This window comes from Crocodylus siamensis, chromosome 1 (assembly GCF_052110815.1).
Source record: "Crocodylus siamensis isolate JL-2025a chromosome 1, ASM5211081v1, whole genome shotgun sequence".
In the NCBI taxonomy this organism is placed as follows: Eukaryota; Metazoa; Chordata; order Crocodylia; family Crocodylidae; genus Crocodylus; species Crocodylus siamensis.
Genome location: NC_143395.1, coordinates 209,616,340 through 209,642,600, shown reverse-complemented (window position 1 = coordinate 209,642,600; position 26,261 = coordinate 209,616,340). Strand labels below are relative to the sequence as shown.

The window sequence follows — 26,261 nt, the reverse complement described above, 5'->3', positions numbered from 1 at the left end:
TAATCTCCACAGGAATGAATGGATGCTGCTGCAAGTGTCCACTCCCAGTCCTTTGAGGCCTAGTCAGGAGGACAGGAGCAGATCCATCAACCTCTAGATCAAAAGTCAACAATAGAGGAAGTCCACAAGCAAAGAAGGCACTGAATCCTTCTTCCTTCTCTTGTAAAAATGGCAGTGCCCCCTGGGGGCAGAAGTGCATCTTGCTTTTGCATTTGAGAGTTGTACTGCACTGCTTGTCCTCAGTGTATGGGAATTGTAATGATCTGATACCGTAGATAGTCTTACATAAAAGTCTTCTGAGAGTTAAACTGTGCTGCTTGTCCTCGATGAACAGGAATTATAATGATCTGATACTGTAGATAGTCTTCCTATTACATAGTTACTAGAAAACATTTTGGAGGAGTAAAGGGTAGCAGTGTATGATCACCTTGTCTTAAATATTTTATTCATCATTCTAAAAGAAAATATTTCATATGAGGGTTTTTTTTTAATTTTTCCACAATTTCAGTTTTTCAGGGAAAAAACAAAAATGTTCTTGGAAAAAAAACCTGAAAAAAACATTTTTTTCATAGATTGTTAGGGGGTGGAAGGGACCTTTATAGATCATTGGGTCCAGGCCCCCTGCACTAGGCAGGAAAAGACAACTGGGGTCAAGCGACCTCAGCGAGGTGACTGTCCAGTCTCCTTTTGAAGATTTCCCACCACTGGAGGGAGTTTATTCCACAGTCTGGACATCCTGACTGTGAAGGAGTTTTTTCTGGAATTGAGCCTGAAGCGGCCTTCCAGGAGTTCATATCCATTGCTCCTGGTCTTTCTCAGGGGTTCCCTGGTAAACAGCTGTTCATCGAGTTCTTGATGTACTCCCTTGATATAGCGATAATCCACTACCACGTCTCTCAGCCTCTTCTGTAGGCTGAAGAGGCTCAAGTACCTCAGCCTCTCTTCGTATGGCTTGTCTTGCAAGTCCCTGATCATATGGGTGCCTCTTCTCTGGACCCTCTCAAGTTTTTCCACATCCTTCTTGAAGTGCAGTGCCCAGAACTGGATGCAGTACTCTAGCTGTGGTCTCACCAGTGCGGAGTACAGTGGGAGTATCACTTCCTTAGTTTTGTATGAGATGCAACGGTTAATGCATGCCAGCGTATTGTTTGCCCTGTTGGCCACAGCATCACACTGCAGGCTCATGTTCATGCTATGGTCAATTGCTACTTCTTGGTCCCTTTTGGCTGTGGTGCAAGTCAAGTAGTCGCCACCGAGCCCATAGGCATGTTGGGGATTGTTTGCCCCCAAATGGAGCACCTTACACTTCTGAGTGGTGAACTTCATCTGGTTCCAGTGTGCCCAGCTCTCCAGCCTCTCCAGGTCCGCCTGTATCTGCAACCTATCTTCTGGCACGGCCACGCTCCCCCATAACTTGGTGTCATCCACAAACTTGGCCAGCAAACTTTTCACCCCCACATCCAAATCATTGATAAAGATGTTGAAAAGCACTGATCCAAGCATGGACCCGTGAGGAACACCACTGGCCACTTCTTGCCAAGATGACACAGATCCGTTCATGAGACCTCTCTGGATCCTACCATGCAGCCAGTTTTCCACCCACTGAACTGTTGAGAAGTTAAGCCCACAATCTTCCAATTTTTCCACAAGGATATGGTGGGTTACTACATCAGAAGCCTTTTGGAAGTCTAGATATATGATGTTGACTTTCTCTCCCATGTTCAGGTGGCAAGAGACCTGTTTGTAGAAGGACATGAGATTGGTAAAACAAGACCTACCCACAACGAAGCCATGCTGGCTGTTGTTCAGAATCTTACCCTCAATGAGCGTATCACACACAGATTCTTTAATGAGCTGTTCCAGGATTTTCCCTGGGATGGAGTTTAGGCTGATTGGCCTATAGTTGCCCAGGTCTTCCCTCTTCCCCTTCTTGAAGATGGGCACAGTGTTGTCCCTCTTCCAATCCTAAGGGATCTCCCATGTGCCATGATTTTTTAAATAGATTTGCCAGGGGTTCTGTGATGACCTCAGCCAGCTCCTTCAGTACTCTCAGGTGAAGTCCATCTGGTCCTGCTTTTCTAGTTGGTTTTGCACCAGCTCAGCAACCACAGTGGGAAGGCTATCATTCTCACCATGCCCCCTGCGATCCTTATCTTGCTTGTCTTTCCCCTTGGTCTGCTGAAATACCAAAGCAAAGTGGTCATTCAGGAGTTCATTTTTTTCCTAAGTGTCCATTACCAGCTGTCCCAAGGTGTTAAGCAGGGGTCCCACACTTCCATTTTCCTTCTGCTCCCTACATATTTAAAGGAGAACTTCTTGTTGTCCTTGACTCCCTTGGCTAACTTAAACTCAGTCTCTGCCTTAGCTTTCCTAATCATTTCCCTACAAGTGTGGACCCACAGTCCTTGAGGACTGTCCTTAGATTCTGCTGTGTGTACACCTCTTTTTTTCTTTTTCAAGAGGATTGTGATGTCCCTATTGAGCCGGGGGGCCCTTGCCAGCCCTTCTGCTACCTTTCCTCTTCATGGGAACAGTTTTCTTTTGTGCTTTGAGGATCGTGTCCTTGAGGAATGGCCACTCTTTGTGCATCCCATTTGCCTTCTGTCCTTGGTTCCACATCATCTCCCCTACTAATATCCTGAGCTTGTTGAAGTCAGCATTTTTAAGTCCAAGACTTCAATCCTGCTAGTTAATTTGTCATCCTTGCAGCAGACGGTGAACCTTATGACCCTAGGCTACCCTCAGTGTTCAAACCACACACTAGGTCATCTCCTTTCCAAATTTTTTTGTGTGTTTGTTTTTTTTGTTTTTTTGTTTTTCCAAGCCTTCACATCTGTAGGTTGGACTAGATGACCTCCTGAGGTCCCTTCCAACCCTAATTTTCTATGATTCTATGAGAGAGGGCCATGCTTCAGAGTGGGGGATGCTAAAGGTCTGTGCCTACTAGGAATACTCGCCATAAGAGGCTGAGATGGTCCCCCAAGATTTTCAAGTCTGTGTTCCTTTATTGCTGGGCAATATCTGTGAAATCCTTGAGGCAAAATTGTCACACCTTCTCTAAGGGTAGGAGCTGAGGTGACCAGCTCAGAGGATGAGGACAACTTCTGCTGCCAATTTCTCCATTAGTTCAAGTGCTCTCGTCTCTGCAGATTTCGGTGTTCCAACCCTGCTGGGGACCCCTATGGGGATCAGTAACATGTTACATAATGGCATATCTTTTTATCTATTTTGGGGAGGAGGAAGGGGAATAAAACTTACGAAATTACAAAAATGACACCTGAAAATTATTAAGTTTACCAAGTCAACTGCTTAGAATTCAGGAAATGCTAGTGTGACGGTTGCCTGTACCCATGTGCACATGCACTGTGATAGTATTTAGCTGCATGATTGTGGACTGTTTTTGCCACAGGACCCCAGTCTTGTTCAGTGTGGGATTGAGGAGAAGAGAACTGGGAAAGAAAAGCTGAGGATTGTTTAGTTTAGAAAGAAGAAGAAATATAGGAGGTATGCAGACTGTGCATGTAGAGAGGGAAGGTACATCTGAGTGCTCCTGTTCATCCTGGACTTGCAATGAATGAAAGCCAGCAGCTGTCAAACTGCTAAAAGGAAATGTGTTTTGCACAAGTTTTCTTTAAGCTGTGAGGCTCACAACCACAAGACATTATTGAGGCAAAAGGCTCAGATTCAGAAGAAGATCAGGCCCTTCCACAGTTGATGACATAGTCTGGTACCCCTTTATGACATCACCTCTCAAAACTAATCCCTCTCTCTCCTGCTAGCCAGACAGCCAGAGTGCATGTACATGAGATGTTTACTGTGTGGTAGCCTAATACTCTGTGCAATAGTGTCCCAGTCAAAAATCATGCTAACACACTACTGCACAGTTTTTATTAAGCTATTGCACAGTAAACATCACAGAAAACCATGTGCCAGTGCTACTGCACATTCAGCTAGTAATTCTTTAAGGAAGTACTAAACTAAATGCAGAGTAACTACAGTGCATTAATGAACATGTAAACGTGCCCCCAGAGAAGTTTTTTGGCTTGTGCTTGGCAGTAAAAGGCATGCCCTGTTACTTGAGCCTATGCATCAGGGGTACCAGTATTGCCTGAACTGTTTTATAGTGCTAGATGATCCACCTGGGGCAGTGAAGCGACACATTCTTGGTGGCTAAAGAGCAGTTAGTTACTCCTTATATGGGATTAAGCTGTTCAGCAAATCACACTCTTTGAGGCCCCAAGAGAAAAGTTGAAAGGTCAAGCCATGTAGTCTGAATGTGTGTGTACAGCCATGCTCTGGACTGTCTGTGCCTCAGCATCTTAAGCTCTGTTTAGTAGTGGTGATAAGCTCAAATGCATGTGGTCACTCTCTACCTTCATGTGAAAGCCTAAGGGCTGCTACTAGGAGCTGAGCCTGTTACTTCCTTCTGTATAGCACTGAAAATAGATCATAGAAAATGAAGGTTGGAAAGGTCCCCCTGCTCAAAGCCGGGCCATCCCCAACTATATCATCCCACCCAAGGCTTTGTCTGCTCAGGTCTTAAAAACCACTAAGGATGGAGATTCAGCAACCTCACTGGATAACCTGTTGCAGGCTTTACTACCCTCCTAGTGAGAGTTTTTTTTCCTAATATCTAACCTAAACTTCCCTTGCCAAGTTCAGGTTATCTGCCTGGATTGAAGCCCAAAGAGGTTGCTGTTGGGGTGTGTCAATGTTCCTGCTGGGCCAAAAAACCCCCCAGAGGTTCCTGCCTAAAAGGTCTTGCTCCTTGTCAGACTGATCACCACATTTAGAATCAAAAAGGAATTTTACCCAACAGTCAGATTGGTGCAGACTATGGGAGTTTTGGGCTTTTTTGCAGTGAATAGGGTCTAGTTCTCTTGAGCGTATCTAATATCTGCTTCCTGCCCCTGCAGTGGCAGGATGTTGACGGTGCCCTTGTCTCCCTGCTTTAACTGGAAAGTTACAGTATTTCTGATGTGGAAATGAATTATTCACAAATGCATGGTTTAGCTGGGGTTAATTCTGCCTGAGCAGGGGGTTGGACTGTCTGTGGCCTTTTGAGGTCCCTTCGAGCTCTACTTTTCTATGATCTACAGCAGAGGTACTGCCAGCAGGGAAAGGGAAGGGTTAACTCCTAACAAAGTTCTTGTTCTCCAGATGCATTACCTCCATGCAGTCCCCCTACCCTTCCCCCTCTCTCCAAAATCCCTGTTTGTAGCTGAACATTGGAGTAGAGGAAACTGGAAGGGCGGGCATCTCTCTCCAGTCTAAAGGGAGAGGGAAGCTTGTGGCTTTTATGGGTACTGCCATGTCAGACGTCTGTGCTCCCTGGCTGCCCAGCACATTCCCACAATGTCTCTGGAGTGGCAGTTGTTGAAAGAAGATGAGAACACGTCAGTGACACCTTGTTACATCCAAAATAATAAAAAATACCCTACCTCAGGGCATAAAGTCAGTCTAACTGAGGTTAGGAAGAAACTTCCCCTGTGGAGCAGTGTTGCATGTTTGTAGAAATAACATGTATGCCACTCAGCATAGCCTTATGGAAAACCAGTGTGGGCAAGCAAAGCTGAATTTGTGCATTGAGACTACAGGTTTAGGTGTTAAGGGTCACCACTAAGATACAATATTATCAGACTTTTGTAATATGTTCAACAGGCATGCACAGCATGGTGGTTAAAAATAAGTGTTTTTTGAAATAAAGAGAATAGACCTTGCACTGGTTAAGAGCTGGTGAGCTGATAGTTAAATAACCGTTAGTGGGCAATGCTCATCAGACAGCAGTGATGGTAAAGGGAGGGGCTTTGCAGCCATCAGTACTAGGACTAGTGCTATCATAGGCAGAGGAAGAAAAAATTCCTTGGGGGGCTGAGTCCCTGTCCTCAGGGAGGGAGTGGGACACAGGCAGGGCCTGGGGTGAATGGGGCCCTGGCTGAGCCAGGTGTTGGGACAATTGGAGCCCCGGGTGGCTCATCCGGGAGCGGGGGGGAAGCTTCTGCCACTGTGGACACCCTGGCAGAGGCCTAGAGGGCTGTGCCCCCTGATCTGTGCGTGGGGCAGAGGTGGATGGCGCTGCGCTTTGCACCCCACTGCCTCAAGAGCGGCATGATGCCATGTGCATCCCACCACCGGGCAGGCAAGGGGTGTGGTGCAGCCCAGTGGCAGTAGCCATGTGGTGTCACGCTGCTCCTAGGGCAGCTGCAGGTGAATGCAAAGCCCAGTGTTCAGTGGCAGCAGCCTCCACCCTGCACACAGATCCAAGGGCACATGCCCCCCAGGCCTCTGATGGGGCACTTGCAGTGGCAGGAACACCCCCACACCCCTGAATAATCTGCCTGGGCTCTGATTGTCCCACCACCCAGCCCAGCTGGGGCCCCACTCATCCCTGCTTCTGTCCCTGTCTGTGCCCTGAAGGCTCCCTCACTGTGGGGGCCTAGATCTGCCCCACAGCACCTTCCCCTTCACAGAATAAGCTGGTACTTGCCTGCTGTGCTGGGCAGCCAGTGATCCACACACAGGCTGCAATCCTGGCTGTGTGTGCACCCCACCTCAGCCCCTGCTGCAGCCGCCCAGAGCCTGTGGCCGGGCTGCCTTGCAGCTCTACCAACTGTCCCGTGTTTGGTGGGGCTGAGCACGCTTAGCCCCGGCCTTCTGCCACCTATGACTGCTATCAGCATTTCTTGGCAAAACCACTGCTGAAAAACTGCACATGAACAGAGTGGCAGAGTGATAAATGAGGAGGATGAAGCAATCATATGGACTGATCAGGATTACTTAGTAAACTGGCCCATTCAAATGTGAGGTTGTAGCTAGAGAATGTCTTGTGGAAAGCAGGGGCACTTAAAAAAAGTGTAAGGGCCTTGTGCATTAACAACTGAACTTGAGATCTCAATGCAAGGCTGTGGCAAAACAGGGCAGTATACTCTGGCAATACAGACAGGGAAGTAGAAGGTTGGAGCATGGAAGTAATATTACTTCTGTGTGCAGCATTACACATCTACACATGCATATTAATGCGGGGGTGGGTAATTATTTTGGCCAGAGGGTGAGTTTTGGCAAGCCATTGAGGGCCACATGATAGGCAGGCAGGGGCAGATAAATATTAATTTTCTAAATTTTTTAGGGGCCCTGCAGGCTGAATAGAATGGCCTGGCGGGCTGCATCTGGCCCCTGAGCTGCATTTTGCCCACCCCTATATTAATGTGACACAAACTCTGATGCTTACCACACCAGAGTTTATTGCTCCTGGGTGCTGCCTTTCCATGTGCACTTGGAACCACAGCATGTTGGGCCAAGTTGGAGCAGCCCCAGATGGCAGGGACCCCAGGGGTCAACCTGCTAGCTTGGGATTGCTCTGACCTGGCTTAAAATGCTGCAGGGGGCTGGCTGGGGTATGAGGATGCTCTGGTACAGGGCTAACCAGCAAGTTTCCCCCGTGCTGAAGCACCCTCATGCGTCAGCTAGCTGGATCAGTCTCTATATATGTGTTGATGCACACAAAAAAAACCTGCAGCGGGATAGTACTTGTATTTACAAGTACTACCCTGCGATAGAGTTTTATTAGTTTCCTGCAGCCTAATAGGGCTGCATGTGTAGACATTGAAATGTTTACTGTGGAGCTAATTGGGCAGCTCCACAGTAAGTGTCTTGTGTAGGTGCATCTGGTGAAATCAACATCAGAGTCCATGCACACAGGTCTGATGCTCCCATTTTTTAAAAACGTCAAAATAGCAAGTATGGAAAGGAGCCCCCAGAATTATTCTGGAGCTGAAAAACATGCCTTCCAGTGGGGAACTCAATCTGCTTTGGCTGATCAAGCCAAAGAACTTAGGAATGTAGGACCGGAAGGGAGCTCCCAGATCATTGAGTTCAGTTCCTGCTGTCACAGGCACTGCATGGTGTAAGTCCTTGCATAGCTCATTGAGCTCCTTCGTGCAACTAATTAGGTTTTTTGCCCCCTTCCCCCTTTCCTCTCCCCTGTACTCTTATTGGGAAGCTAATTCAGAACCTCACTGCTCTTGTATTTAAAAAAAGGTACCTAATTCTCAGCCTAAATTTATTCATAGACTGTTTACACACACAAAAAAGTTGGAGAGGTGATTTGATTGCAGTATGTAACAATTTCCATAGGATAATAAAATAAAATATTAACAGGTAATAAAAATGTTCTCAGTTTATCAGAGGAAGGCAACAGGAGCCCGTGGCTGGAACCTAGAGTCAGATCATTTCAAATGAGAAATATAGTCCAGAATTTTAGCAGCAAAGGCACAAACTACTGAGGATCATATCAATTCCTCCATCTGTTGAAGATTTCCACAACTTCATGACTTGAAGATATGGTTGTAGTCCAACAGAAATCAGTGATCACAATATGGAGATAACCAGGTGAAGTAGAATATTCTGGGTTATGTAGCATTCAGACTAGATGAGCTGATGAGCCTTAAACTTTACAAATGTTTTTTTATATTCCCTCCCACCCCATGCACTTCTCAGACCTTGCTCTGGTGTAACAGCTGGTCTTGGGCAGCATGAAAGAGCAGGCCTGGGCCAAAGGGGATCTTGTGCTTGGTTGGTACAGCAGGACAGACCAGTGCTGGGACTGTAGGGAATCAGGACAAATAAGTTCAAACTGGTATTAGCACAGGGTTGGCAGGCTTTTCTGCTCCGATTTAAACTCAACCACCATTCAATCTACTTGCTGCCAGCTGTGCCCATGGGTAGTGGTCTAGCCAACCCATACAGTTAAGGACTGTCTGACATCTGTTTGTCACTCCTCCCAGTTTAACTTCTTCACTTCCTTTGCAGAGGGAGGTTCAGGATGAAAGAGCGAGTAGAGATGTGGCAGAAGATTGAGGAGCTGGCCAGGCTGAATCCCCAGGTAATGGTGAAAAATCATATGGAATGGACAACAAGTATGTTGGAGCTCAGTACCTGCTTCCTTGGCTTCTTTCTGGAGGAAATGCTGGCCAGGCACAGAGCAGTACATGGTCACCTGCATTCCTGTCCCCTTCTGTTGTCATGGACCCCAATTTCCTGAGGATACTGAAGTTATCCCCACTACTTGGCAGACTCCAAGATGTTGCATTCACCCTCTGATATAAGAGTGGTCATCTGGAAAGCCAGGTGTCTTTATGGTCACTGAGCATAGTGTTCTGCCCCTGCTTAGACAGAAAACATAGCACTTACCCCACTGCTCTGCCATCATCCTGGGAGCAGAGGGCAGGCGTGTTCCAGACTGAGGAATATACACAGCCCTGCTGGCTTGCCTGTGTGGGCTATGTACCATGACCTAGTGGTGCATTTCCTAGGCATATCTTGTATAGAGGGAGGCTGTGCAGTTCTAGTGGTGGTATATGATATTCAGTGGGGCCCTATTCAGATTTAGGGGTAGAAAATGGGTTCTGGTTCCTGGGCACAGTAAGGCTGTATACTGAACCTGACTGCTTGTGTTCCTGCAGTACCCCATGTTTTATGCACCTCCACCTTTGCCTCCTGTTTACTGCATGGAGACAGAGACCCCAACTGCAGAGGATATACAGCTACTGAAGAAAACAATGGAGACAGAAGCCGTGCAGGTGACTGAGTTCAATTTCTTGGTATGTTTTCTCAAAAGAGGTCACTCCACAGTAGATGGGTGTGTTTAGAACATAGAAACTGCCAAACTGGGTCAGACACAGGTCTGCGTAATCCAGTATCCAGCATGGCTACTTCACATGAAACTGTGAGACCCCCACCACCCAGCCTAATCCTAAGTCTTAGAGACTGGCCTAAACCCTGAAATTCCAGAAATTAATGTTAGCTGTTAGAGTTCTGGATAGCTTTGCTACCCAAGACAGGAGTCTTGCCGAGACTTTTCCAAGGCTTTTTACTAAGACCATGTGTGAGACTAGGGAGAGTATACCATGTCTACAGCTAGACATGGGGCTGGTGGGGAACAAGGGCAGAATCTCACTCTGGCAAGCAGGGTCTCCATGAGCGTAGGCAGCTCTGAGTAGGATCAGTATTACTGATCATGTGTCTCTCCCTTTGGAAGGGGACTGACCAGGTAAGGCCTGGGGCACCTGGGTTGGAGCTGCTTTTCAGGGCTGGGAAAAGGAGAGGACCTTGGGTCATGTGACCCTTTCCCTCTTCACCCATGTTTCTGCAGGATGAAGGGGCCAGCCAGCCCCCTTCTAACCCCCCTGAACTGGTCACTGACACTCTTCGGTTTGTCTGTAGATGCTGAAAGACATAAAGAAGGAGAAAGTTTTGCTGCATCGGAAATCTGAGCTTCCTCAGGATGTCTATACTATAAAAGCCCTGGAGGCCCACAAGAGAGCAGAAGAATTCCTCACCTCAAGCCAGGAGGCGCTCTGACGGGCTAGGGAACTGCCCTGGGAGGCCTGGCCCCCTTTGCTCCCCCCAGGGGTTACACAAAAATGCACTTGGTTCTAATGTATAACTAGGGAATGAACATGGTGAGCTGTGCCTGTCCTCCACCCCATTCTCATCCCTTCAGGGTAGATTTGGTTTTACGTTGTACCTTGTATCTCATCACTTTGTCACATCCTCCTGCTTTTTCCTCTAAGGCTGTTTTTTGTGTGCACGTGCAAAGGGAGTTCACCCCGTCCATGTCTATATCATTCCAGGCAGGAATAATATAATTTCCTGCTGCTTACTGAACCAAACCACAGCCTGGGACCAAAGCCTCTTGAATTCTATGTCTGGACTGAATTTTCCAGCCATAAAATACAATGTGGTTCTTCCCTGTCCATGTATTACCCTCCATGCACAGCCCTGTACCACATGTACAGCAGAGAGCCCCAGAACTGAAAGACAGCAGATGCTCAAGTGGTTTGGATCTTGTTCTTCATTTGGACAGGATAATTCAAGTGGGTTCTCAAAGGCTGCCTCCAGTCACATTCTAGATGTCCCATTTTAGAAGTGGATTTTCACCTCTGCCTTTGGGCAATGATTCCTCAAGTTCAATTGTCTCATGTAGCAGAAGCCTTGCTTGGTCCGCCTTAATGGAGTCCCTCCATTCTGTTCTCCTTTCTGTGATGTGAGGCTAATTCTTTCCTGGATGAAGTACTTTGTAATGTCCAGATGAAAGCATTATGTAGGCACAAATGCTACTAAATGTAAGGATAGGTTCCTCCTATCCCTAAAGCAATCAGTCTCACCCTCTTTCCTTTAGAAAGTTCCCTATAAGATGCGTGTCATCCAGGCTATTCTAAGGAGCAATTCCGTCCATTCCTTCAGACTTTTTGTTTTTCTCCTCAGTTTCTGAAAGCTTGTCAGTACCACTGAGGAAATGAGGGGCCCCAAACTTAATGTGCTATTCCCAGGCAGTCACCAAAGGGTGAATATTACTCCTCTGCTGAATCAACTCAGAAGTGGAACTGATCTCCTTTTGTTGCCATATTGCATCTGCATCCTACCTGTATGCAGGCCAAGGTGTCCAGGAAGCTTGTGCCGATTGCTGTAACTCACTGCAAGTCAAGTGACAGGCATGTGTTATGGGCCCAGGGTAAGCTTGTGAGTATTCAGTTGTCTCTGTGCTTTGGGGTCATAGACCTAATTATTAGGAATCAGTTGCTTCTGCAGGTGCTATAAAGAGGGTTCATCTTGCCCTATCTGTACAAGCTTAGTTAGCTATCTCAGCTGAACTCTATTGTGGCATCCATGGCAGTCTGGGACCCTTGCTAGTTCTTATGTAGCACATCAGGGACCAGCTTTTATAAGTAGGACTGTATCTGCCAGTAGCCCAGGGCCTTCATCCTGGCTAGTGGTTAGTATGCTATAGTGTTTGGGCAGTTCTCTTGAGCGTTGTGCTCCAGATGTCCCCCTTGCCTGGAAAAGATGTTTTTTATGGGCAGGGTAAATTCACTGTTCTCCATTACTTATTTTTAATAAAATGCTGCCTTGCTTCTTTCTTATAACATAGCTCCTGAGTGAGTCAGCAGAAGCACTGTTGCTACTGGTCTAAGAGTTGCCTTCCAGAATCATGGAAAAAAAAAATCACAGAAGGAAAAATCCTTGTGGATCATGTCCTCTGCTGGCATATTCTACTCTCCAGCTTTACTTCCTTAGTGACAGGTGCTCCCATGAGAGCTTTCTCCCTAAACGCATACCTTTTGCTGCTCACATTCAACCCATCTTTTCCCTTCATTAATCCCCCCACCAGGACTCTTACTCCTATCCTGCACAACTCATGTTAAAGTTCTTCTTCCTTGTTTAAACCCTTCACACATACACTACTAACTCTCTGACTATAGTCAGCTCTTTCCTCCCAAGTCAGTCATTCCTTCCACTCCAGCTCATTCTTTTCCTTTGAAATCCCTTTGTCGTTGCCAGACTTGCCTTTGTTGGCCAGAGGATGGAAAATGACACCCTCATTAAGTAAAGATTCTCAGTACAAATAGAACAGCACCACCCATCTGCTTTATCCTGTGGGCTAAATCATCTAGTGACCCACGAATTACATGCTGGAGAAGTTTCTACCTTCAGCATGAATAAGAGTTCACAACCAGTTGTAAAATATGTGCCCTGTGCCTGGCATGGTGTTCGGCATATGGCTGCTTATAACGGTGTGGCTTTCACTTTGCTACAAAGAAAGTGGTGGGGAAGGGGTGCAGAGGACTTGCTAAATCCCAACAATCCTCTCCTCCTCCTTCCCTCTTGCAACTTACAAAAGGAACCTACAACCATGGAGGAACTAATATGCCTGGTGGGCCTTGGTGTGGTATCACTATATTGACAAGAGCACTTGCCCAAGCTATCTGTCAACTCATCTCTGCTGTGCTATGGAAGGTGCCACTAGCTGCCCTGACTGAGAAGCAGGCAGTGCAAGTTGGAGGCCTGGGCCCACAGCAGGGAAGCACTTTGACAATGGAAGAGATGGAGTTGGCAGTTGCTGCATTCCAGGCTAGATTTGGTCTCTGGCTGGACTCTAGTTCCTGCTAGATTCACTGGGGGAAAGACAGGGAAAAAGAAGTTACCCCACCCTATTTGTAAAGAGTAGAGCACCACTACCTTTTCCATTTGAGTTTTGTACTGCAGCTGTCTGGCTTATTTCCACTTCTCTAAATCTTGTTTTGGGTCAGGGAGTCTTTTATGCTTAGCACTATCACATGACATTTAGTTTGCCTATTAATTTCACTGTCCGGGAAAGCTGAGTGGTGGGGGTGGTGTGAGAAAGGTTTAAATGCATTTGACACCTCTATAGAACTGTTGTGACACATGCAGCTCTTGGGCATTGTCTGCCACACCATAGCTTGTTTTTGTACATTTGTTCCCTGCCATTAGCACTGACTTCTCCCCATGCCCTCCCCACCTCTCAGCCACATGGACAGAGTTGGAGCTGCCTCTTCCACTTATCACATAGCTCTCTCCTCGGGAGGGCAAAGCAAAACTAAACAATGCATTTACCCCCTGGACACAAGTATTAAGCTGCTTACAGTTCATATGTACATATGGTGTACTTTATTTTCAGTAGAGCATTACATAGTATGAAAGTGTTGAATTTTGTACAGATGTCCCTATATGTACAGAACTAAATAAAAATGGATCTCTTGAAAAGACAGCACACTAGACTCCAGGGCATGTGACATGGCACTGTACAGATGTCTGTCCTCTGCGGACAGGGTCAGCACATACATGGCTGGGAAAAACAAAAACAACTACTTTTCCCCCCTCCACAAAGAAGGATCATAGAGGATCTAGTATGAGTCCAGCATTCCTCACTGGCTGACCTGGCTAGAGCCTGTGGACTGAGGAAAGCAGAGCCAGAGCACTACTACAGAGCCGATGCAAGGACACCACAAGAACCAACAAAGTCACCCAGAGGCTGAAGAGGGGAAGAAGGAAAGCAATGGGTTTAGTGTTAAACAGTCCAAAGAGAAATTAGCACTCTTGTGCTTGTGGGTAACTAACCCATGTTGTTGACCAGTTTGGAGAATAAGAAGAGGCTGTCATCTGCCTCCCACACTTAACTGGATGTGGAAGTGGGGAGATAGGTAGTGCTATTTACTCAGCACTGTGGGCTTTCCAGCCAGGCTCCTGGCACTGGCTCTGCACTTCACTTCCATTCAGGCGCAGAGATGCTACGATTCTGTCTGGCTTGCAGGGTGCGCTGTACCATGTCCTTCCACTGCTCATCTGAGATTTCACTGGCCCACGCTGGGATTCCCAAGCTAGGGAGTTTCACACTGGCCATTGTTCTTTTCACCAATTCCACATGTTCTAAAACCAAACAGAGTCACAGCATGAAACTAGCCATCCCAGTAGTGAGTAGCATGCAACCTCAAAGCCTTCATACAGAAGGCTGGGAGCTCAGCTCTATTTTGATATACCACCCACAAGGAGGGAGCTGATTTTCTCCAGCCCCCTCAAAAGCTTGGTTCCAGTGTGGAATGAAGGGGAAAAAAAATGAGGTTCTATTACCTGGATCCATAGGTATGGAGCTCTGATTGCCCCGAGCTCCAGCTCCTGCCACTGCCTCCTCCTCATCCTCGCTATCCACTGGAGGATCTGGCAGGTGCAGCCTCATCATCTGCAGCACACAAAATCTTTGTAAGTTTCAAAGACCAGGATAGAAACAAAGATTCCCTGCTGCATTCTCCCCTAGCATCTCCTCCTGCCCTCACCCCTTTGGCATTCTCACTATGGCACATCTCAGGCACCAAGCTCCTCAGTGCACACTCTCCTGAAACACCTCCCTGCCTCAGTACTCTTCCCAATACTTCCAATCCCAGAATTCAACAACACAAAACCACCACTTCGTGGCTCCAAACTCACAGATTGTAGATTTTTCTTTTCTTAAAGAAAAGTCATGATTTGCAGCTCTTTCAGCTTGGTTCTTTCTCCACCTCCCCTTGCATGTTGCTGTCACCACTATTAGCCCTCAGGATGATAGTGCAATTAACTACTGTTGCAGCACCTGCCACTAGAGAGCCCAATGCAAGCATGTCTGTTTATGCCAGAAGTGGTACAAACATACAAGAAGAGACAGGCCCTGCTCTAAAGAGCATATAGTCTAATGGAGAGCATCACATTGCATTTGTGACATGGAATCCAGAACTATGTCATCTTATTTAGAGGCCAAATCTAAATATTTACCACATAGGAAAATTTTAACGCTTCCCCAGCTCAGCAGGGGTTAAAGCTGGTGAAAAAGTGTAAGCAGACATCATATTTGAATAATTTCAAGTGCCTTTCAAGTACTCCAAAAATCTCTTGGAATGAGGAACTACTTAAGAGAGCATTACTTCTTGTATACTGCATACTTTGTCATCCTTATGGTGATGTAGCAGGGGACGGGGGGAACCACAGTGCTCCACCCTCCATACTGCAAATCACCACAGTCCCCTTGCTGGAGAAGGTGTTGCTTGCATGCAGCCAAGGAGCTATTTTGAAGCACTCCAGCAGGGATGAGATGCCTGTTCAACAGCTGAAATGCTAAGTTTCTGAAACATTTTCAAGCCTTTAATATTTAAAAAGTGTAGCATCTGTCTCACCCAAAGGGCCTACAAGTCATTAGCTGCATCTTAAAGCATTCAACCCCTGCAAGCAAGTGTTATACCTTTATGGATGAGAATTTTCTCCTAGGAGTACTGGTTTAGTCCAGTGGTGTCGAACTCATCTGACTCCCTACCCCGGTACACTGGCCCAATTTGGCACTCAGAGCCACATCACCATCTGACCTGAAGAGCTCCCTATGGGTCTAGAAGTTTGGCAGCAGGACAGGCAATGGCAGCAATGCATTGATGCTTCCACCACTACCCTACCACCAAGGGTCTAGACCCATGGGGAGCCCTGCAGGCTGGATGACACAGCTCTAGGCCAGAGCTTGGTCAGCCCTGGCTTAGCAAGCTTCAAAAGGATCAGAAGTTGACAAGTATCTGCCCGCTCTGCTCATCATGTCAGTCACCTGCACCTCAAGTCTACTCTTGCTTTTGTAAAGAAAGCTACAGTTAATACTGCACTGTTGCATTTTTGGCTAACACAAGATTCAAGTTATTTGCATCATGGAGTCATTCCAACAGTCAATCCAGGGTCCTAATGCTATTTTCCTTTGCCCCCTCCTCTCTTCATCACAAAACATTAGTAGGGCTTGAACCCAGAGTCTTCCTAGTCCAGTCCAACCAGCAATGCATGCTCACTTGTTGTTTACAGAGCAGTCTTTCCAGAGGAACCAATCCAGGAACTGTCTGCAGTCTACTGGCTACACTTTCTGAAACACTGCCTCTGGGCCCCTTCTCCCCTTTGGATCATCTCCAGGAGCTGGTGCCTGGCTGCATATATTCTGAAGTAGGAGTCTCTACCTCTTGAGAGGAGGAAGAAGCTCTCAGCACAGAATTGCTAGCACAACCCTACAGTTTAGATAGTGTCTGGCTGCTAAAAGCAACAGAACACACATTTTCTTAGCACAGGCTACAGAACAGTCTGGTTTCCATCACTCTCTCTGAACAGCTGCAGGGGGCAAAGCAAGCAACAGAGCTAAGTTGTGAAGACATTGCATTTGCTCCTGGCTGCACCAGAAACAAGTGCTGCAGAAACTCATGTTATCTGTGAAAAGAATGACATAAGTCTGCAAATACAATGTGCTGAGGCCTGGGCTACACAGGTCGAGTTATGTGATTCAGGAAGTGTTCCCAAGGAGCAGTGGGAGGGCTCAGACCCTGCTGCAGCCTTCGGGGACACCTTCCCAAAGCATGCAAGCCTCACGTGGAGGCGCTGGTTTCTCCGATTTTTGCTTCCTCCCAACGCCTTTCGCATGTCATCGTTGTCGCCTGAGGCAGCTGAAGTCCCATCCCACCAGATAAGTGCCCCTCCCTTGGATGCACCTGTACCCCCGCCCCCGACGGCTCCGCGCTACCTGCAGCCGCTCCTGGATGCCGGGGGTTGGCTCCGTGCTGCCCGTCGCCTCCTCAGCCGCGGGCGGGCTCTGCTCCCAGGGCCCCTGCTCCGGATCCTGGTTCAGAGGCTGGTACAAGTAGTCACCGCTCTCCTCCTCCTCCTCCTCCTCCTCCTCCTCCGGCTCCTCGCCGCTCCAGTCCCCGACGGGGTCCGGGACGCCCTCGGGGGCCTCCTGCGGCCCCGCGTCCTCGTGCTGGTTCGGGCAGACGCGCTCCGGCCCCATTCCCTGAGCAAGCCCCAGCGCCACGTCCATGCGCCAGCGCGCGGGCCGGGGGGAAGCGGGGGAGGCACCGCGTTACAACCCGCAGCCTCCGCCCGCGAGGAGAGGAAGGGAACGCCCACCTGCCGCGAGTCCTTCCCGGAACTGGAAAAGACTTCCTGTTCCGTACCGGAAGCGGAAGGGCATCATTATCCCATGTGGGTGGTGTCACAGAGGGGGGCTTTGGGTCTTGTAGTCGTGCGCCCGAGCTCGGTGTCAGAGATCACGTCCGCGTTCCGCGCCGCGGCTGCCTGCAGGGGTGAGTGGCCGTCTGCGGAACAGGAAGACGGTCTTCCTTACGGTGCGAAAAACAGGTGTATTTTTGTATCATCATAACACTGGGGCGAGGCCCATCTGAGCTACCAGCCGCCCTCAATGGCCAGGAGGGGACCACTAAAAGCGTGGTAGTGGATGTCTTGGGACAGCAGGAGGTGACCAAAGGAATAGGAGTGTAGGGTGTAGATTCATAACCAGGGTGTCACGAGAGGACACAAAGCAGAACTCTTGGCTGTGAGAGAGTGGATGCTGGGCTAGGCCAGCCTGTGGTACAGGAGTGTAACTAAGGCTGGGATTAGAAGTCACAATTAAACTTTAGTGAGGGCACTTCTAAAGTGCAGGGTGACCAGGGCACCAACCCCAGGCCCCAGTTTGGGATGGGGAGGGGACTGGAAAAATAGCAACTGGTGCTGCAGCCACACAGTTGCACCACAGGCAGCTGGGAGTCACTACTGCTCCCAAGCATCCTTGCTGCTCTAGGTGCCCTGTTTACGCACCTGTTGCAGTCTGCATCCCTATGACACCGCTTGTGCCAGATAGCCCTCAGAGGCCAGTGACTAGGTTACGCCCATGCGGCAGAAGGCTTGGAGCGCTGGTGTAGTTGTTGCTGGTCCAGGAAACATACAAGAGGTAAGGGTTTTGGTGGTATGTTTTATGGAACCAGCCCTATAACCAGACAACCTTTTTGGCTTCAAAGAAGGGCATTTCATGGCCAAAACTTTTCCAGTGTCTCTCAATATACAGTTGGTTCAATACAAGATAACGCAAAAAGCCCCTTGCCTTAAGCCTGTGTGATTTGCTTGTCCGTGTGTGGGTGCACATGGATGCCCGTATTCGTTCAACCTTGCCTTGCTCGCTTTACCGGCATGCAGTTACTTGCACAGTAATCCTGACTGATTACAAGACTATAGGAAGTGCTGCTTCAACATCCAGAGACCGCTCTCGACCTGAGTTCCTTTAGTCCCTTCTTCCAAGGGCTTCTCTTGGCCTTTTTGAAGGGGTCCTTTGATGCTTCTCAGTCGGTCTGGGGCAAGATTTCTTGCCCTTTGGTTTCTGTCTCTCCTCCCCTCTTCCCAGGACAAAGCCAAGAGGGAGAAGTCTGAGTTCCCGAGTAGCCCTGCTTTGCTGGCAACAATGCAGCCTTGCTTGGGCCTCCAAAGAGTCTTGGGGCCCCGAGTGCCACAGGGCAATTGTCCCTGGCTGGGATGAGCCCCACGATGTTGTGCGTAGGGGCTAATGGCCTCCCTCTGCCTGCTGCCGCACTGCTTTGTTGCCTCTCTCCTAAATTTGCCCCCCTCCCCTCCTCCAAACGTCACCAGGCGAGAGACTTCCCGCCTGCTTGGGGAGGAGCTCTTTCGCGGCCTCCCGGGGCCGGGTGAGTTTTCTACTCTCTCGCTCTGCAGGGAGCTGGCAGGGATGGGCACGGCCCGGAGCGGGGGGCTGCGTCCAGCGGTGCGACCCCCGCCGCGGGGCTGCTGCGGGCTGGGGCAGGCAGGGCTGCCCCGCGGCGGGGTGGCGCGCACGGCCCGGACTACAAGTCCCAGACTGCCGCTGGCGCGGGTTCGCCGGAGCGGCGCGGGGCCCAGGCAGGCGGCCGCCCCGTGCGCGCGCCGGGTCGGTAGGTGCCGCGGGACCGGGGCCGGGGCAGGAGGAGGGGCCGAGGCCGGGGCCTGCCGCCCCCAGACGCGCTCTGGTGCCCCGTCAGGGGCCGCCGCTCCCTCCCTCCTTCTCCCCAGAGGCCTGAGGCAGCCGGAGCAGCGGGCGAGCACGTGCGGGGGCCTGACCGCAGGCTAGAGGACAGGTGGCTTTTGCTGCAGCTGTCGGTGAGCTGCCCAGAAATCAGGGACTGACCCAGGCCTTTAGCTTCTGAGATCGGGCAGGATCGGGAGCTTTTGGTCTGGCCTGGCTGTAGCCTCGCTGAACCCCCGCCGTTCCCTCTCCTCACTCAAGAAGTAGGGCAGGAGTTGAGCCTCAGAAAAGTATTCTAGAATGTGAGATGTGTCTGGCTGCTGTGCAGTGTCCAAAAGAAGAGGTGGAAGCCCTGGGGTTTAAAATTAGACTGGACTCAGTGCTTAGATGTGCCCTGTTGGGAATAGTCCCACCCTGGTTCCCAGTTTAGATGGGGGAAACCCCACTGGCATCAGGTTCCAGACTTCTCCAAAACAGTGTCCTGTACCTGTGCAGAAGGCACATTATGAGATCACTCAGGTTTCCCTGCCGCTTAGCATGGACTTCTGGAGCATGCAGGGATTGGGCACTGCTGGCTGATTTACTTTATGCTCTGTGAATGTCTGTGTTTGCACCCATCTTGCAGGATGACATCTCCCCCTCCCCAACTTTTGACCTGTGCCAGGTTTTTAATGACCAAACCTCTGCCAAAGTTCTATTCTGCTTGACCATTTCTAGCTGCTTTTTTAGGTGACAGGCTAGTACTTTGTGCTTCTGAGATTCTAGCAAAATTGATACTCTTTATAGGAACAATAAAGGAAAACTGCCCTTTCTGATAAACTTCCTATGTCCTTCTTATCCTGGTGTGCCCCTCCCCACCCCAAACAGGCACGTTTCTAATAAGGTTTTAAAAGGGATAATACATCAAGTTCTAGGTTGTTGGGTGGTTTGTTTGTTTGTTTTGGGCGTGGGGCGGGCGGTTAAGTTCTGATGAAGATTGAAATGTGAAGTGTTTTCCCCTTGCATATACCCAGAAGTTTTTGGTGGGGTTCTGAGATTGACCTTTCTGTTAGATATACTGTCTTCTGGGCTAAATTGGGAAAGAAGCACTTCCACCAAGTAGACCTAGCTTGGCGTTCTGCTGATCCTCTCTTGCTTGCTATTATGTATGGATACCAGGATGGGGTATGAGTTCTAATTAAGGATTTAGTGAGGTCCTTGGAGGTGAATGGGATACAGTGAGGTTGAACAGGTGTTTGGAAGTGAGAGCTTGCCAGTCATCCTGGAAAGACATGTGCTTGGTCTGGGAGAGGCAGTTTTCCTTTCCTGAGTGGTTCATAGGCCTAGTAGTGCTTAGGAAATTCCTGGCTGCCTTCATGACTTCTGTTTATAGTAGGTTTCTGTTATTGCCATGAGCATCTCATGCCTGTCATAGCTGCCCTCAGACTCCCTGGGATCTCTTCTTACATAGCAAATGACATGCTTCAGGGAAGGGTGTCAAGATTTTTTTTTTTACTGGCAGTTTGAAAACTTTTTCTGACACTGATGTATGTTTTATGTCATGTAAATGTAACTCTTCTGTTGCCAGGCCCCTGTTCGAAGGGTTGGATCCAAATTTGGGGGTTTAGCACCAACCATAGCTTAAAAAAAAAAAAAGTTTGGTTATCAGTAAAAAGTTTGCAGTAAAAAGAACTTACTGGGTTGGCAACCTTGCTTGCTGCAGCAAGGGTTTTACACTGTGCTACATACTACAAGAGTCCCCTAGTCGCCCCCATACCCTGGTGCTCCCAACCACACCCATACCATGCTGCTTCAGCCCCCAGCCTTACCCCTGCCAGCCTTGCTCCTCCCATCCCAGTGCAGACCCTCAAGAAGCCTACTTGTGACCCAGCAGTATTACAGACAGCTATGGCAGTAACAGCAGCAGCTGCATATGACTGGAGAGGGAGAATCTACCAAGTCCTGAGAGAAGGCACCCTGCAGGATGAAGTGCTCCTGTTCAGACACCAGATGGTACTGCTGTTTTGTTTGTTCATCAGTTTATCTCCAGCTCCTTTCCAACCAGTGGGCTTCAGTCAAGCTTGGTTGCTTAGTGTTTTTTATGGACAGCTCAGTTGTTTACAGATTTTAAAAACAGGTGTTTTTAGCCTGACTTTTTTACTGGCTGTCCGTAAATTTACAGATAGCTGGCAACGTTGCTCCATCGGTTGTCCTGAGAATCTGGAGGAGGGGACTCCTGAGCTTTGCGTAGTGATCCGCATGCTACAGAGTCTGGCAAAAGGAAGGGGCAACGTATGGCTATTTGTAATGGGAAAGTGTGGGATATACTGGAATTGAGATGTAGCTTTATTTGTGCAGCAGATATTAGTAACTATTCAGGAGAATAAGGGTATTATATCATTAGCCTTCCTGCAGGCAATTCTAGTAGCAGCAACTTGGTATTTATGAAGTGCTTTCTAGCCAGTTGACTTTCAGGCACCATTCCATGAGAGGTCTGGGCTATGCTACTTTGCAGAAGCCAAAATGGAGTCAGTGGAAGTTCTGGCCCAGAGACACGGTTGTCAGAACTGCGGTATGAATTTGGGCACTTTAGGTACCCTTTGCATTCCCTTTTTGAGGCTTGCTGACCCACATCTTGGGTGGGCACACAAGTGTTTCTTTCACTTGGGTATCCCAGAAGAATGTTCAAAGGAATTCACAAGAAATGGTTAAGAAAGAAGCAGGATGGAAAGTTAATTTAGTAGACATGGAATCTAAGCAGCGTAGCAGCAGGAAGTAAGAATTGATCAGCCATATTTTCCAGTGTGTAAAATACATCACCCCCCCCCCCAATAAAGAGATAAAATTGAGATCAGGGAGAGCTTGTTAACATAAATTTCACTTGAATTTTGATCAATACTTTAATACAGTAACTTTATTTTTTTTATATATGGCATGCCTTCAGTATGTAAAACACATCTTTAAGTTAAGGACTTGCTTTTTCAGGGAAATATCCAGCCTTATACCCTGGAAAATCTGGTAAATGGGGGCAGTTTTGATAACTGCATAGAGGAACATGTAGCTTCTCCCTCCTTGGGCTGTGAGTTGTAGATAGTACCTGGTGTTCTGAACAAGCCTCAAGGGTCGTATCTCTGCTAGGAGGTACAGTGGCTTTCATCATCTGCTCTGTGCTGGCATTGAGGAGATGGTAGTATTAGAGTATTTGGCAGTAAAAAGCCATTATATAGGCTTGAGGTGACAGTACTATCCTACTGTCTTGGAAAAAATAGCCAAAGTAATGACTCATATCAGGCATGAGTAAAAAACCTGGGTTGTTCTGTTCTTGGATCTAACATTAAGTTGTGCGTGCTCAAAATAGAACAGTCTATATGGACTGCTTCAAGCTGGCTGGAGCTATTTTTAATGCAAGTAAACCTCGTGGCTGTCCTCTGTAGGGATACAGATCCCTGAGGACTGAGACAGCAGCATGGTAGGGACTTTTGCTCTTCATGCACTTTCACAGAAACCATGAGTGCAGGCTTGCTCTGCTGTTTGAGGAATCTACTTTCTGTATTGCCAGGGTATAACAGAAGCCTGGCTTGTGGGGAATGGAGTGGTTTCCTCCTGGGTTTTCCCATTTAGCCTGAAAATTAAAGGAGAGAATTGAGGATGCACAGTTGGATAGACCAAAACACCTGTTAGGAAGGGTTCTGGGTCTGTTTCTTTATGGCAAAGATGGAAAGCCACCTGGTTGCGTGCTGACTTCCTTGAAGGGAATAAAGGTAGTTTCCCAGAGCTATACTCATACTGTAAATAACTTTATGGTCAGGAAGTGTTCAGGAATTCTTCACAAAAATGCTGCACTCTTAGACTAAGAACCTGTCTTTTGCAGCTCTCAGTTTTTGTATTCTGAAATCAGGTTTGCTGTCCTGATTGGAAGCTAACCTCTAAATGTGACTGGCTCTCAGAATTGAGCTATTCCATTAATCTCAGCAGGATGCTAATGCTGAAAGAGCAATGGAGACCTTAAAACCCAGCTGTCTCCTGTTTTCTTTTTTTGGTAACTGTCATAGTAAAAAATTCAATTATGATTGGATACAATGCCTGCTTGTGACACTGAGGGTGAAGGAAGAGAGGCTCTTTAGGCATGTTGTGCATATGCTGTTTGCTGCTCTTGCATTCCATAAGTGGCACTTGCATCTCTTCAGCAATTATAGTACCATGTTTTTTGCATATAGCATGTACCCATATGTATTATTCACCTTGATTTTGAAGAAAAGAGGCTTTTAAAGGTCAGACCAATCACCGTATTTGGGGTCAGGAAGGAATCTTTCCCCATGGTCAGATTGGTATGGGCTGTGGGAGTTTTTGCCTTCCTCTGTAGTGGGGGCCTGGGCCTCTTCCATGGGACCCCTTGAGTGTATATTGACAACATTTTATAGAAGCAAGACATTAGCTGCTATGGTCCCCCTGCTTGACCTGTGGCAGGTGAGGGTGTTGGGTCTATGTTGTGTCAGGCGTGAGGGTAGTCTAATGTAGAGTTTAGATTATGGTTGCATGGGATAGTTTGAGTAGGGATGATCCTGCTTCAGGCAGAGGTTTGGGCTAGATGACCTCTGAAGGTCCCTTCTAGCCCTATCCCTCTGACTCTAAGAAAAATAAATCTTCAATTGAGATAAGTGAATGGCAACAGCTAGGGAGCTGAGCCTGCTCCCTACATTGCTGCCAGGCCTGTGCATCAGTTGGGCCCATAGTTTGACTGGATGTGCTGGATCTAAGGCTGTGCAGTAAATCCAACCCTGCATTCTGGCTCTAAAACCATGTGCTGGATTGGACCCAGTGTATCAAGACTGGGACCACATGTCAAATCTGGAGCTCTGTCTTGGCTCCAGAGCCATTTGCTGGGACGGACCCTATGTGCTGCTCGTGGGGCTGTGCATCAGACTTGGCACTGCACACTAGCTCTGGAGCCACACGCTGGGTGCAACCTTATGCACTGCCTCAGAAGCTGCACACCAAGTCCAAGATTATGCACCAAGACCAGGCTGGATCCAGCATGTGGCTCCAGAGCCAGTGCCACAGTCCCAGGCTCACCTCACAATCTCAGACTTACCATGAGGTCCTAGGTGCAGAATGCAGCCCCTGGAGGCAGCTCATGGGGTAGGAACCAGCATGTGGCTCTAGAGCAGGGTTGCCAATCCAAGAAAATTTTTCTTACTGACATTCTGCAAGCTTTATATGGACAGCAAGACTTTTTTTTGATATGTTTTTACTGATCTATAGATATGTTTTATGTAATGTAAATGTAACTCTTGCCAGACCCCAGTTAGAAGAACTGTATTCAAATTTAGGTGTTGAACACTAACCATAGTAAAATAGTATGGTTAGTCTGCCTTCCCTTCCCACCAGGAGCCCCTTACTCACCCTGACATACTGATCTCCCTGGCTGCACCCTCCACCATGCTGCCCCATCCCCAGTCCACCTCCCAGCCATATTTCTGCCAGCCTCACTTCACTTATCCCAGAATGGACCCCCAAAGAAGCCTATCTCTGATCTAGAGATATTATAAGTAGCTTCAAATACAGAAGCAGTACATGGCTGAAAGAATGCTCGCTGCAGGGTGCTTTGCTGCCATTAAGATACCAGGTAGTACTGCTGTGCTGTCTGTCAAGAGCTTGAGTCACATTGCTGTTGATTAGTGTTTTTACTGGTGGTTAATGTTTTTTTTAATAGACTTTACTGACAACCATTTTTGGCCTGATTTTTTTTTAAACTGACAGTTAGTAAATTTAGTGATAGTTGGCATCTCTGCCCTGGAACCAGCACATACCTGCAGACCTGACATACAGTCCCAGACTCAGTGCACTGGGTCTGACTTGGCATGTGGCTCTGGAGCCAGTGTAAACTGTCAGACCTGGCATGCCAGGTCCAGAGCCATGCGCTGGGTTGGATCTGGCATGCTGAGGCCAGTTGCGTGCCAATCTGGTGTGTGATTGGGAAGGGGAGCAACCCATGGGTCTGAAAAGTGCGTGGTGGTGGCGTTAATTGCCATGGCTTCTAGAGCTGCTGCAATTAATGCTGCTACTGCTATGTCTCCCCAACCTCCCCTCCCCCACAAATTCCTAGAGCAGTGGAAATCCATTTTCCTCATGTTAATATGCACTGCAATTTTCTACAGCTCATTTGGGGGAGAAAGGTGCAAGTTATGTGAGTGAAAATATGGTAGGTAAAACCCCTGTTTCATGATTGTCATCTGTGGACTAAGAAGGATTTTGTGCATTGCTGCTAAAAGTTTAATAATTTCCTATTAACGCTTCTGAATGAATCTTCTTGTGTCTTGCAAGGATCTGGAAAAAGGGCTAAGGAGAGCTTAAGCTCACACTGAAATGGTTAAATGGCCAAACTTCTTGAGTCTCCAGGATTGGCTAGTACTAGGCACTTCAGGACAAGGGACAAGGAACTCTGCAATGGTAGTTATAGAATAAGCTGGTTAACTCCTGGCACTTATGAAGTTTAGTTTAAACCCTGATACTCCAAAGTTTCGTACTTTACTCTTGCTGTTTTCACTCCAGATAGATTTACTATCCATATATCAAAATGGGAAAATAGTTGTAATTTGTGTGGTGGTCTTTTTGCACAACTGAGCGTGGCTTTCTGTCTGAATGCACCAGTAATTCAAAGGAGGATGTAAAAAGGGTTGTTACAAACTGGGCAGAAAATGTAGAATGGATACCGATAAGAAGGCAAGGACCTTAGTTCAAAAGAGTAGTGTTGTAAGTGCCCCAATAACGAGAACAACCCATATGAAAACAAATTATTTTTTTTAACTTGGTAGCTTTCGTCATTGCCTGTGGAATCATTGTGAAAGCTTGTCCATTCTAAACTGGGTTTAGTGATTCATAGTTTCATAGTTTCTAGGGTCAGAAGGGACCTGAGCAGGTCACCTAGTCCGACCCCCTGCCATGGCAGGAAAGAGCACTGGGGTCAAATGACCGCAGCAAGGTGATTGTCTAGCCTTGTCTTAAAGACCCCCAGAGTAGGAGCCAGCACCACTTCTCTTGGAAGTTGGTTCCAGATCCTAGCCGCCCTGACAGTGAAGTAGCGCCTCTTGATGTCTAGTCTGAATTTACCTTCTGCCAGCTTGTGACCGTTATTTCTTGTCATTCCTGGTAGCGC

General features: G+C 47.9%; 3 protein-coding genes across 11 annotated transcripts in view; 2 read left to right on the top strand and 1 right to left on the bottom strand.

Moving 5' to 3' along the window:
* The window catches only part of PPP2R5D (protein phosphatase 2 regulatory subunit B'delta), a 65,318-nt gene extending 51,750 nt beyond the window's left edge, over positions 1-13,568 (top strand). The window contains exons 14-16 of one of the 3 annotated variants that reach the window (XM_090054149.1): positions 8,809-8,881; positions 9,462-9,578; positions 10,222-13,568. In XM_090054149.1, coding sequence (XP_089910275.1) covers positions 8,809-8,881; positions 9,462-9,578; positions 10,222-10,359 — 328 coding nt within the window. In that variant the 3' untranslated portion in view covers positions 10,360-13,568. The other 2 variants (XM_090054165.1, XM_090054172.1) reach the window with 2 other exon arrangements.
* MEA1 (male-enhanced antigen 1) lies at positions 13,445-17,280 on the bottom strand. The gene is made up of 3 exons (XM_090054322.1): positions 16,862-17,280; positions 14,428-14,536; positions 13,445-14,226 (listed from the first exon to the last, which is right to left on the bottom strand). The coding sequence occupies exons 1-3, from the start codon at positions 17,153-17,155 to the stop codon at positions 14,063-14,065; spliced, it is 567 nt and encodes a 188-aa protein (XP_089910448.1). The 5' UTR covers positions 17,156-17,280; the 3' UTR covers positions 13,445-14,062.
* A 29-nt stretch (positions 17,281-17,309) lies between these two features.
* Positions 17,310-26,261, top strand: part of KLHDC3 (kelch domain containing 3) — a 53,709-nt gene continuing 44,757 nt past the window's right edge. The window contains exon 1 of one of the 7 annotated variants that reach the window (XM_090054222.1): positions 17,310-17,420. The gene's annotated coding sequence lies outside the window, so the exon portion shown is untranslated. The other 6 variants (XM_090054231.1, XM_090054250.1, XM_090054240.1 and 3 more) reach the window with 6 other exon arrangements.

Bases quoted from the DNA above. Each gene is read 5' to 3' on its own strand.
- MEA1 (XM_090054322.1), bottom strand. From the start codon at position 17,155: ATGGACGTGGCGCTGGGGCTTGCTCAGGGAATGGGGCCGGAGCGCGTC. The intron at 14,537-16,861 runs GTAGCGCGGAGC...TGTGTGCTGCAG, and splicing joins GCATCCAGGAGCGGCTGCAG to ATGATGAGGCTGCACCTGCC. The intron at 14,227-14,427 runs GTAATAGAACCT...GTTTGGTTTTAG, and splicing joins CTCCATACCTATGGATCCAG to AACATGTGGAATTGGTGAAA.